Here is a 12,695-nt window from a genome sequence, read left to right on the forward strand (position 1 = left end):
CCTACAGTACTTGAAATAACCCTGATTGCTTTGCTTCCTTAAAGACGGCTTTTACTTACGTGAAGCACTTTAGAAACTGAATAATCTTTAATTATAAAGTATAGTGGACATTTTGAACCTGGAAAGGAAACTCCCAGTTTATTTACAGTGTATTTCAAGGAAATAAGCTGCTGTATAAGTGCATCTGTTAACCACCTGCAGTGCAGTTCTTTACAGTACCAGGCCTCTTGTGTTGTGGGTAGTTAAGAAAGCTGCCTGAGAGGATCTCTGTCCAATAGTTCATTTAGAAGACAGCTTGATTAAGCAGTCTGCCTTGAGAAAAAGACTGGTAGCAATAAAATTGTCTGGCTGCTAAGAAATCAATACATATTTGAAGCTCTGGTTTATACAGCAGAAGGTGCGAATAGAATACAACTCAACTTGCTTTAAGACTTTATTTAGAATCGATGGATTGCAGTAATCCTCGGAGGTTCTTGACAAGTGAAACTGTGCTGGAAACATCTTAAATTATATCAGCCCCATTCAGAGATTCTTTGTTTGAAGGAAAACAAGTTTTTAAATCTCACAGATTAACGTTCCAGTTATCAGAACTTTATGAGATGTGCTGTGCTGTGTTTGCAGGCTCTGAACATCTTCCACGGGCATCAGAGTGGCTCTGGTTTTATTTATCAGAGCCTCATTTTGGCTGTGTACCAGAGTGATATTAAATCTATTGAACCTTCATGCAGAGCCAGCGGTGCTGTCAATCTTGCTTGTTTAAGCTAAAAACAAGTAACACCCATAAACAACAGCTTTTCTTATTGGTAAAGCTACATCCACTGTTCTGCTGTAGAATCACCCTTTTTTAAAACCTGCTGAGGCAAAATAAGAGACAGCCACTCTCACCAGTGTTTGGAAAGAGCCAGTAAAAATTCTCTTACAATCCAAAATGAGCTCTCAGCTCTTGGCTCGCCCTCGCCTTCTTCACTGCTTCAAGTTCACCTCACTCACCTTTATCTTTAACTGAATGTGAGTAGATTGATACCACTCTCATACTGTATGTGTCCATTATGTGTGAGGCTCTGGACTCTCCGCTTGTTGCTTGGCAACCTCACAGCGATGACAAGACTCCAGGAAGTTACCCTTCTCCCAGCAAAAATTTAAAAAAAAAAAAAAAGTCTGGCACATAACCCCTCCAATAAAATGTGTTGTTTTTTTCACATACACTTCTTTCCCTGCATGGTGTCCAGGCTTTATGCTACATACTTACCAGACACATATAATAGTGATATCAGATGTTACAATTTTGTTTGTCTGCTTTACGTTATTAAGGGTCCTACATTCAAAACTTATGTAACCGTAAACATTTTTCTCAGTTAAATATAGTTAAATATCATCAGAGAAAGTTGAGATTACTGATAAACATCTGCACCTTCTAAAATATCATTTATGGTTTCTCATAAACAGACAATGACTAATTCTGTGAATATCTATCTATTAAAAAAAGGAATCTCTATCTCCATGTCTGTGTGTATGTATGTCCTTTGTTCATCTCTTGAACAGTTTATCCAGCTGACTCCACACTTTGTGGGTGCATTGCTGGGGAACAAAGGGAGTGCAGTATTACATTTGGTGCAATTTGGACACATAATACATTTAATATGAATGAACTTTGCTACACCAGCAGCCAGTGAGCCGCTCCACTCTGTGCAGGTCAGGATGAAGCTTTGGCCAACTGACTCCAGCATGAAAATATGCCCAGTTATCTGTTTGTTAATTACATTCAGACAAACACCTATAATGTCAGGTCATCATCTGTACCTCTTGTACACACTGAACTTAATGAACGTAATGATGGTTTCAAATATTTTGGTACACAGACGGAGCTTCAGAATAATATAAAATTGGATTATTTTATTTCATTCAAACTTTTTTAAAGGTTGTACTTGTGTGTTGGCAATCATGCTCGTACATGTTTTTCTTAATGTGTAAATGTATGTCTGTAAATGATTTATCTGTTTATCTATCTGTGTGTGTAAACATCTTGAATACGGGTTTCTCTTGAAAAAAGAGATTCATATCTCAATAAGACAACCTGTTGAAATAAAGGATTAAATATCAAATAAATGACAGGGAGAGATGAGGCGTGATATGATTTAGAAAAAAAAAAAGTTCTAAAGAAAGAAAGGTAGACAGTCACAACAGAGCTTTTAATCGAGAATAGACACTCCGACCCCGTGTCTAGACAGAAAGCTCAAAGAAAGTTAGCAGCCCATTTAGCAGATCAGCAGCAAGTGTCAACACAGAAGGCGTTCAGGTACATGATTAAGCGTAGTTCACCCGGGTTCTGTAAACACCAATATGCAGAGACTGTAGTTTCGATGATGCTATTTACATATTATTGTAAGTGCTGATTTATTAAAAAGTTCTCCTGAGTGAAACATGACACCGGGCATCCAGAGTTATTATTATTGAGGGAACAAATGAAAGATACTATTAATGGTAGGCACTCTCAGTTTGGTCCGAGTTAGACTACAGAGAAAACCTGTTATTCATTCACAGTGGGCAAGTGGGGAGCTTGGGCAGCAATAAATGCATGTAAATATCAGTTTGGAGTCGATCATTACTTATATGTGATCACTAGAGATGTTCCTTTTAAAACTAGAGAAAGAGTATAAGCAACCCCTGTAGTCTAAACAATTATAAACATAAACCCAATTTAATTAGTAAACTTGACTTTTGGTTCTCCAAATTATTTGGAGCTTTTGAATATAGCAGAGAAATCACAGTTTTCTTACTACTTTAATTGGCTAGTTTGCATTTGTATAGCTTACAGCATTAACACTTCTCTAACTGTGGTAGTGGGGGGTCATTAGAGGAGTCGTTTTTCCACTACATGGTACCGGTACAACTCTACTTGCTTTACTTTTTGGGATTTCGTTTTGCAGATAGTAACCACTCAAAGTAGGGCGGTCGGTTGAGAGTTGAGTTTAAAACTTTCATGATACAAATCGGAGAAGTATGATCCCTACCAGATCTTATTATTGTATCCTCCTTGTCTGATTTATTCCTTCCAAATGTCAAACTGAAGCTGTATTTGGGAAGGTAGCATGAGCCATATTTGAGAAATATGAGAAACAGTTAAGAATGTATTTAATTAACTGTAATAATTAGAAATCAGAAACAGAAACACTTTATTGATCCCAAGGGGAAATACGGTTATGTTACAGCTGTTTAAATTATGGAGGAGAAATACATTTATGAACACAGAGAGCGGAGACGTTTCAGTATTTATTTGAGAAAATCTTTCTATCCCTGCTCTGACGCTCACTTTCTGAGCTCTTGCAAAACTCTCAAGCCAGAAAGCGTGTTGTGTTACCATGACAACCTGCAACAGTGAGTCATGTCAGCAATGACTACCTGCATATTAAACAGGTTTTAATATGGAGATTTTGATATTTATCGCTTGTTTGCTGTGTTTTGTAACATTTGAAAATGTAACATAAAACGTAGGCTTCATGTTAATGTCGCAGATTTTTTTTAATGTGGTGAAATGTTATTAAAAACACAATCAAGGGTGAAATCTTCAGTCAGACATGGAGGGTAAGGGATGATGGACTTTTAGCTACTTAAAATAAAAATGTCCTGACAGCTCTGAGCTCAGGATTCATCCATAAAGGCTGCTTTTTTAAAAACAATCCAACTGTATGAAGTTGGAATCTGAGTGTAACAGCTGACCTGTGTTGATGTGCAGCAGAACAAAGAATGTTGTCGCTACTCAGTTATCGTTATAAACTCTGCAGACAGCTGTAAAACTCTCTGTAAAAATAACATTACTGATGTTATAACACATGTACGGCCTGCATGCATCATGCTATGTGCAGCACTATATTTCTCCCCCTCTCTCCAATGCTCCACATTAAGTTCTGCTCCGTTACATTAAAATACCAGCTTTCTTTCAGCTTCTGATATAATCCAATTGACTTGTCAGTTACAAATACTGGAGACGACCAAGTTCCATGTTTCATACATTGAGGCCACTTTGTATTGACTACCTTACAGACAGACAGACAGACAGACAGACAGACAGACAGACAGACAGACAGACAGACAGACAGACAGACAATGCATCTGGACTGCTCACGTGTGCCACCTGATGGTTGTTGGTGTGCACTGCAGCCGCTCCTGGATGAATTATTTCACCCCGCTTCACTTCCACCGGGGAGTGACTGATAGGAGTGTACCCATCTCGTAAATGTAGAGCCATCTCAACCATTACATTTCAGCAACCGGAAACTATTCTCTGGGGATTTTTTTCTATTGGCGGGACGGCATGTGGTGTGGATGAATTCTTTAAAAAAACAAAAAACGTATAATTTATTGTGGTAATGCAGATAACTCGACATAGTGACTGTAATCATATTACTGAAATCCTACATGTAACACGTTATATTACTGCACTACTAACACTGCCCACAAAACACCAAATTATTAGCTACCAGATTTACATCGTAGACTACCAAGTAACACAGTACATGTACTGTATACCAGTGAATATGATAATTGTACGAACTCTTTACTATTTAGCAAAGTGACTGGAGGTGAAATCATGGCTTGGACCTCTTTTTCATTGAAGTAAAGAGGGGATGTAAATATCTCACTCTTTCTGCGTGGTGGTTTCAAAGCTCAGTGATGAAAAGCTTTACTTGTCCATGTGGAATTAAACATTCTGTCACAAGGCAGACTGAATTAAACATGACAGTGATTCTATTTTCATCTAAACATAATTTCCCTTTAATGATTGTTCCGCAAAAAAGGATCTAAAGGAAATGTGTTTTGTTGTAGGGTATAATTCATATCTTTATGTTGAAAAACAACTGCTGTGTTGGTGAAGTGCTTGCATTATTCATCAGAAACTGTTCAGCATGTATCAAGTGAGGAAAAAAAAGGAGTGGGGACTGTCTCATAAATTAATGTGACTGACACTTTCTCTTCGTGCTAAACATTAACCGCACTACCAAGATGAGAATCGTTCCACCTCTACACAGCACACATAGGTATGAGGCTTTTAACCTGTGTAAAATATAAGCAGAAATTGAGCTTGTGCTGCAAAACCTTTCCCAGAGGAGCTACAGCAGCTCCTGGAACATCTCAAACTCATCTCCACTTCCTCCTCTCTACCCCTCAATATCTGTATCTATATAATATCCTTGATATTGGTAATTGGTAGATGTAAGCACAGATAGATATTAACGTGTTTAGTGTTCATTTATTTTATTTGAATTGAAAAAATGAACTTAAGATCCACAAAATGCAACCATTAACAATTAATAAAACTATGATTCACCATCCAGCATGGACCACAAGAAGAAAACAGATCTATTACATGAGATATGACACTTCATAAAGATTACACCTTCTTTCTTTAATATATATTCAACCAATTTACACTTAATATTAATATATTTTTCAGTGTGTTGATGTGTTAATTATCCTCTGCTGCCACTGTCTTCCAACACTATGCAGAAAAATGTAATTATCTCTTTTTGCAACTCATGACAGGATTCAATATCAAATATGTCACAAAAATAAAACAATGAAATATCATTTTTGGGAAAGTATTTAAACTTAATATACAATATATGACCTTTTTCTAACTTGCAAGCAGCATTCTAGTCATAACTATGCAGAACTTAAAGCTTGTTTTATGGACTTTCTTACATCTGGGGGACTTGGAAGTGACAGGTTAGAAAAAAAAGAAAGGAAATGCTTAATATAACTGTTTTCACAAGCTGAGTACTGCTTCTCCTGACACGTAAACCCTTTAAATCAGTGACATCCTTGATTAAAATGACTTTTTTTTTTTCATTTTCTTTCACAGTACCGCCAAAAATCATCAACCTGTCAAGAGATATTGTGGTAAACGAAGGCTCCAATGTCACCCTGATGTGCCAAGCCAACGGTAAACCAGAGCCTTCCATCAGCTGGAGACTCATCTCCCCTTCAGGTACGTTGTTTGTCTGTAAATAACAAAAAAACATTAATATCGATATTTTCCTCTTAAATCTATCACTTTTCTTCATGGGCTTCATGCTGCATTTTTCTCGCTGTACCTCCCTCTATTCCCCTCATCCCTCTGTGTTTATCACACCATCTTTGACTTTGTTTGACCCCTGGTGGATTTTTCGCTTCACTTATTACCCATCATTACCTGCTTCCAGATCATCATTACAACATAATTGTTCACAGGAAAATAAACTGGCCTTGTTGTAATTGGACTAATTAATTAGGATAATTGGATGGATGTAAATGTTGTGAAGGCACTTTGAATGACAGGATTAATACACAGAACATTAACACTGTTTGGAGCTTTATGCATATACGAGTGCGCCACGTCAAGTATGTCCAAAATCGTGTTAGTTTTATTGTACACGCTCAATGGTATTTATTTGGCTTTTCTCAGTCAAGACTGAAGGAAACCAAATTCAAGTTGCTATTTGTGTACATAAATGTGTCCATGTAAGATGCTCGCATTCATAATGAATTACATTTAAAAGCCAGAGCTTTTGTGCTTTCATCTGTGCTGTCCTTTGTATTGAAGCAGGGATGTGGGAATTGAAATGTTAATATGACACAAGTGTGACTGACCTGTGTAAGGAGATAAGCAGAGAGAGGGGACACTCATTGGCTCCTATTTGTTAAATATGACATGCTTGTGCATACATTATCTTGCAGAATGTGTTGAAGAGACAAGCAATGATGGGTGTTGTTGGACTTCTTTGTTTGGTGTCCAAGCTGCTGGAACCCCTACTGTTTTGTCTGTCTTTCCTTCTTTCCACCTGATAGGAACAAAAAAATGACACTCACTGACCTCAAGATGGCACTGCAACAATCAAGTTTACATTTTAGCATTTAACTTGAAAACAGCTTTGCCTGGAGTCAAAATTATTTAATTTTAATCTCTTAAATATCTGCTGTAGCTTTGCTGTAATGGTCTTCCTGTCTAAAAATGTCCCATTTTACAAATGTTTTCTCAATTTTCTCAAAAACGTATTTCTAAAAACCAGAAAGCATCGGCTCAATCATTCCGAAAACTTTGTCAGTGTCATCTACAGATATCACTGATCAAAAGTGTCAATCTTATTGGCAATTATACAGTTTTAGACCTGTGTCTTTAAGTTCAATGTTACATGAACACTCATATATCACAATTGGCTAAAACAATTGAAACCAAATTTGGTGCACATGTTTGGATGCTATGTCCAAACTTTGTTATTTAGTCCCGAGATATTCTGCCACTAGGGGGTGCCACAAAACTGTAGTAGTATGTATGTAATAGCTCATATCTCATAATCGACTGGACAGGTGTGTATGAAGTTCTGTTGGCACTATTTAGCATGATGACTCGGCCGATGCATAAAATTGGTAATGATTGATTGAAGTGGGTGTGGCTTATTTCAGCAAATCTAAATTTGTAGACGTTTCACATTCAAAACTCTGTAGGATCTACAGATGTCCTACAGAGCTGAAATAGTTTCTGCACATCTACTAAATTGTGACGAAAGCTTGACCCACTGCAGCCTATGGTCAATTCAGAAGTCTGGCACTCTATTTGTCGTCATGTAAAATCCTTTTACATCTATATCTTTACAAGTCTTCATTCATATGCAACCAAAATTGACACAGATTTATATATATATATATATATATATAATGTATATATCTTTTTTAAAGTTTTGTGTGATCCCTCTCTTTGCCTAATGCTTGAGACTGGTTTGGTTTCCTGGCTCAGGAACCGGTGGCTGGGGTTGAAGAGGGCGTCAGGGCGTCGTAGCTTCCTTATTAACATCTTTCTATTCGTCTCAGGCCTCCACCAACCAGAAGGGTTAGGGTTTTGTGTTTTGTTTGGACACATCACTCACACCTCATTCATCCAAATTATTAATTCTCACTGACTTCAATGCAGTGATCACAAAACATTTATTTATTTTAATAACAGTTGCATGATTTGGATTTTAGTAATGTATCCGTAATTGTGGTGAATGCAGTCACATAGCCTTCAACTGTCTTCAACTGTGAGATCATGAAAACAAAAGACAGCATGATCACTAGCAGAGACAATAGTTCAGGGGTTAAGCTGTGTTGACTATGATATGAAGGTTTTGGTTTCAAATCCCCGGGTAAGCAAGTCCTACTTGGCAACCATGTAGCAACTCATGCATGTGGTAATATTTTCAAGTGCTTATTGAGGTCGTCTAAAGCCGAAGGTTGCCTATTTTTCTCAGCTAAGAATTGTTCGTGCAGCAAAATCCATCAGATCTTAAGAATTGGCAGGTGGGGTGAAAATTCACCCGCTACTCAGGCACATACAATGACTTTAAATAACCTCAGGGTAATGCAGTAATGATCAAGTTTACATTTCTGCAATTATCTCAAAACCAACTTGGCTTAGAGTCAAAATTATTTCATTATTTGAACCCCGTGAGTCATCTCCCTCTGGTCTTTTGCACAAAAAATGTCAATTTTTGCCATTTTTCACGATCTGCTTGGACCCTGATTTTTGCTGCTTGAGCCTATACTTTTTTGTGTTTTTGGTTTAAAGGAGAGAAGGCAGATCCCTGCTACCAGTCAGACTTTTTGGGTCAAAGTGTCAAAAAATATGTGTACTTTGATATCAGCAACCACTGTGACATTGTTTATGCAGCTGTTGTAGAGATTGGAATATCTTCTTGTTGATTCGTAGTCTTGGTCCCGCAAGCTTCTAAGTCATCTGTGTAGCATTTATCAGTAACAGAGCATCGCAGCTTCTGTGTGAACAACAGAAGAGTGAGTCAGACCTCCCATCCTGCTGTAACTTGCTCTCGGCTGGATTCACTGCTTGGTCCAGAAGATGAGCATTAATATTTATGCCGCCTATGTTGTTGTACATCATAAATTCTCTGTGTTCAACAGGTTAATGGCATTGCCTACTCTGGTTTGAGTGAGGCAGTGTCTAGCATCCAATAAAACTTCATGTTTAATGAGTGAGTGTTGGGGCATATTGTTCAGCTTTCTCCCAGGCTTCTAGACTGCTGTAGTATGCTTAGCATACTAAGAAGAGCCTGTACCGCACTTCCTTGGGTTTCGTACCTTTTAACTGAAGGATATCTTGCAGGATTGAGGTGGGCAGATCTAACAGAGAGGGTTAGTACACAAACTCATAACAGCAGAAACACAAGCTGGAGTCTTAACCATGACATGATTTGTTACCCCCTGAAGTATTGAAATATAAAAATAACAACTGTTAAAATGTAGAAGAGAAAAGAAAAGTTGTATTTTCAGATTTGGTCTACTGTTATGCATAAATCAATGGAGCTTCTTCCTGTCAGCCAGTGGCAAAGAACCACTGGTGAATGAAATACATGATTCTAATCTTCATTTGTAACCAGTGTCATTCCCACTTCTTTTCCATCATATTCTATCACGTAATATAAATGTCCAGCCGCCATTCATACTCACATGGTTTGAACTTTGCTAGAGCTTTTAACCTTCACTCTTTGGCTTTCTCCCTTTTGCTTATTTCTTAATAAATGACTGATGGCAAAAAACAGTACTGCGGTCTCTTTATAAAGCTTTCAAATACAGCAGAGATCTTAAGTTACATACAGTATCATTCTGTTCCTCTCACAGGCACATCACTTGAGAGAAATACATAAGTGAATCAATGTCTCCAACTGTTTATTAAACTTTTTCCAAAGGTGAACTGCATGACCGGCCCTCAAGAAGGCACATCTTTAGAAATGTAATTCAATGGATCATAGATGGTCTTGAGATTGTCTGTTTGTAGTTGTAGTCCAATCATTCATCATGTAAACTTGGCCCTGGATGGAGAGGCTTATGTTCGTAAAGTCCAGTTGTAGCAGAAATTGGATCTGTCCAACATACGGTACCTACAGTTAATGATTACAGTTGTTTTGTTTGTTTGTTTTTTATTTTGCAGAAAATGGTGTAGGTTGCAAAAGTTGATTTAGCACAGACTTTAATCTGAATATATTTGCAGTAAGGTATTGGAATATTATGGTCCCATTCAAGTTCTGAAGATCTTACAAAGACACTTGTTTTGTATTTCGTTATCTGTGCCAGGAATAGACAGCTAACCATTACAATTCCCTCTAGACTGTGGATCCTCTGACCTGGACTTACAGCATTAAAAGATGCTGAAGACAAATGTTCATTGTTCTGTCACTTCATGAGAACATGGCAGCCTCACAGGCTTTGTTCCATGAGTTATCCATAAAAAGACATCAATGCTCACAAGGAAAGATTCATTTTTCAAGTCCAAGAAGACTGTCCAAGATCGGTTTGGTGATAGTTTAGAGGAAATAAGGCCACTGGCGTCAGCAGATAGTAGATTTAAACCTACAGAGCTTGCCGTCCATGGCCCAAACTGAATTACACTAAATATATATTACCTAAGATGACACATTTGTAATGTGACTGCAATTGTTTTAGCTGTCTGTGAATTCTTTGGAAGCTGTAGGACCAATGGATCAAGATAGTTACTGCCATGAGCAAAAGTTGACTTTTCCACAGTATCAAATGGAGCGTTTTCAAGCATTTGTTTTCTTCTGTTTTAGAAATTGTGCTGGATTTGAGCAAATCTGTTGGAACAAGAAGCCACAGAGTCAAGACAGCCATTGCCTTGACTCTCATTTCTAAAGGAGTGAGATCCTTAAGAGATAACCATGCTGTCTTTGCTGTCCTTTTGCAGAACAGCAATAATAACTGACAATGGGAATGTTGCAACTAATGGTGAAGTTGGCCATGCTATCTGAGCTTGTGGTGACTTATGGTAGACATCACTATTGTTAGTCACAATCTGTAAGTATGATAGACAGTAGTGTCAATTCCAGGTGTCAATTACAGTTCCTTTGAAATTATACAATAATCTACTCAACTAATGCTGTACTTTGGAACAAAGGTGCATATATTATTGATTTTTACTGTGTGACAGTGATTTGGCATTTATCTCATTATCATATCCTGTTGTATACTCACACAGTAGCTGTAAGAATTAACAGGGAGAGAAGGGAATGATATCCGCTGACTCATTGAAAGGCAGTGATGCATTGTGTCTCTGGAGAATTTGGGCTTGGTGCTTTATGTGGGTAAACATAACATTAGTATATTCATTAGCAACCATCATCTCCCACTAGAGCTATGATTGGTGTTGTGGTTTCCAGAGTGTTGTTCTTGTTTTTTCCATAGACAAAGACTCGAAAGTTTTATGAGTCACTGTCAAACACATAGCACATGCTGACACTGTTAATTAGTCTGACCAAGGACTTTTAGGTCATTCAGTTCTGGTGCCTTGACCTGATTATGGTGTAAGGGATTGTATGGAGCTCACTAAGCCAGTAGCTTAACCAGCACCCACGCTTTCCTGTAGGAGGCTGCAATCTATGGAAGAATAAGTAAGTGTACAGCATAAGTTATAAGTAAGTGCACAGTGTCAGTGCCATGCTTTTCTTTTGGGGCATATTCCCTAAATATTAATCTACAACATTTTCAACTGCAGTCATTGGTTAGCTGGTGCCAGACTCTTTGAACATTGGATAAGCCTGGCTGTCATCTTTAGAGACTCCTACAAGATCATGAAGGTGTCAGTATGTTCCAACCCAAGTGCTTATCAGATGGTCTAACAGTGTCCGAATCCACGTCTCACTATATCTTCATAACATCAGAATTGGCAGGCTGCGTCTGACCATTTCTGTAACTTTCCAAAACTGACAATCCATCATACTTGCCCACTTCACATAGCAGTTGGCCAGTTGTGCAGGGGTGTAAAAAGAAGCAATGATTTGAACTTCTCTCTAAATGTATTGCCATTACTGTCACTTTCTAAATGTACCGACAAGTGCAACACTATAAATGCCTTCCAGTAAAAACAGTTGGTAGAAATGTACCAACAGTTATAGTGTTTTTGACCCTCTCTATGATAGTTGGCTTTCACCCCACCTTCGAATGAGGCCATTTGGCTCCTCCAGCAACACTTGTAAATAAAAAAGGTAACTTTATTATAAGACAACCCTTTACAATGTGGCGATGAACACCTTTGCTTTTAAATGTCAGACAACATGTGTACCTCTGCCTTAATTTCCTTCCATATCATCATGATATTAGTTTGTGGTCATTGTCTGAAAGTTGAATATCAAAAACCGTGTACATCCATGGGCAGTAAGGCACTGAACATATTCACCATTCCTCAAACATTCATATAATGACCATGGCAAAAGAACAGTGACAGAAAATTGTGAGTAGTTCATATTTACCAAGAAAAAAAACAACTAAAATCAAGTGAAACTGACATATAAATGACAGCATGAAGTTTCAATTGTCCTGTCTTCTTCTGTTTCAGTGTTCAGATGTTCTAGCTGAGAGTATAAGGAAGTACAAATAATGCCTAATTGGGAAAAACTGCTCATTTGCTTCTGCTCTTGAATAGCCAAATCAATATCCTATGAAAGCAACAGAGAATGTTTATCCTATTTCAATATGATCATGGACCTGATTGGACAATTACACCTAAAACAGGTTTTACAGGAGAGTGAACCTTCCTCACTCTTTTGTAATTTTTAGTCCTAATTAGACAAATAGTAAATTAGTGACTTGTAAAGGTCTGACAGAATTGACTGCTAGGCCAGAGGGGGGTGACCCGTGTTTCCAAGGCGTGGGAC

General features: G+C 37.8%; 1 protein-coding gene across 3 annotated transcripts in view; it reads left to right on the forward strand.

Annotated features, from left to right (window-relative positions):
* The window catches only part of ntm (neurotrimin), a 482,411-nt gene that overhangs the window by 445,868 nt on the left and 23,848 nt on the right, over nt 1–12,695 (forward strand). For 2 of the 3 annotated variants that reach the window (XM_062433657.1, XM_062433659.1), the window contains exon 3: nt 5,861–5,986. In XM_062433657.1, the coding sequence (XP_062289641.1) occupies nt 5,861–5,986 (126 nt within the window). Of the gene's footprint in view, nt 1–5,860; nt 6,002–12,695 lie in introns of all 3 variants that reach the window. The other variant, XM_062433658.1, reaches the window with a different exon arrangement.

The sequence above is a fragment of the Scomber scombrus genome, chromosome 14 (genome assembly GCF_963691925.1).
Source record: "Scomber scombrus chromosome 14, fScoSco1.1, whole genome shotgun sequence".
Lineage (NCBI taxonomy): Eukaryota > Metazoa > Chordata > Actinopteri > Scombriformes > Scombridae > Scomber > Scomber scombrus.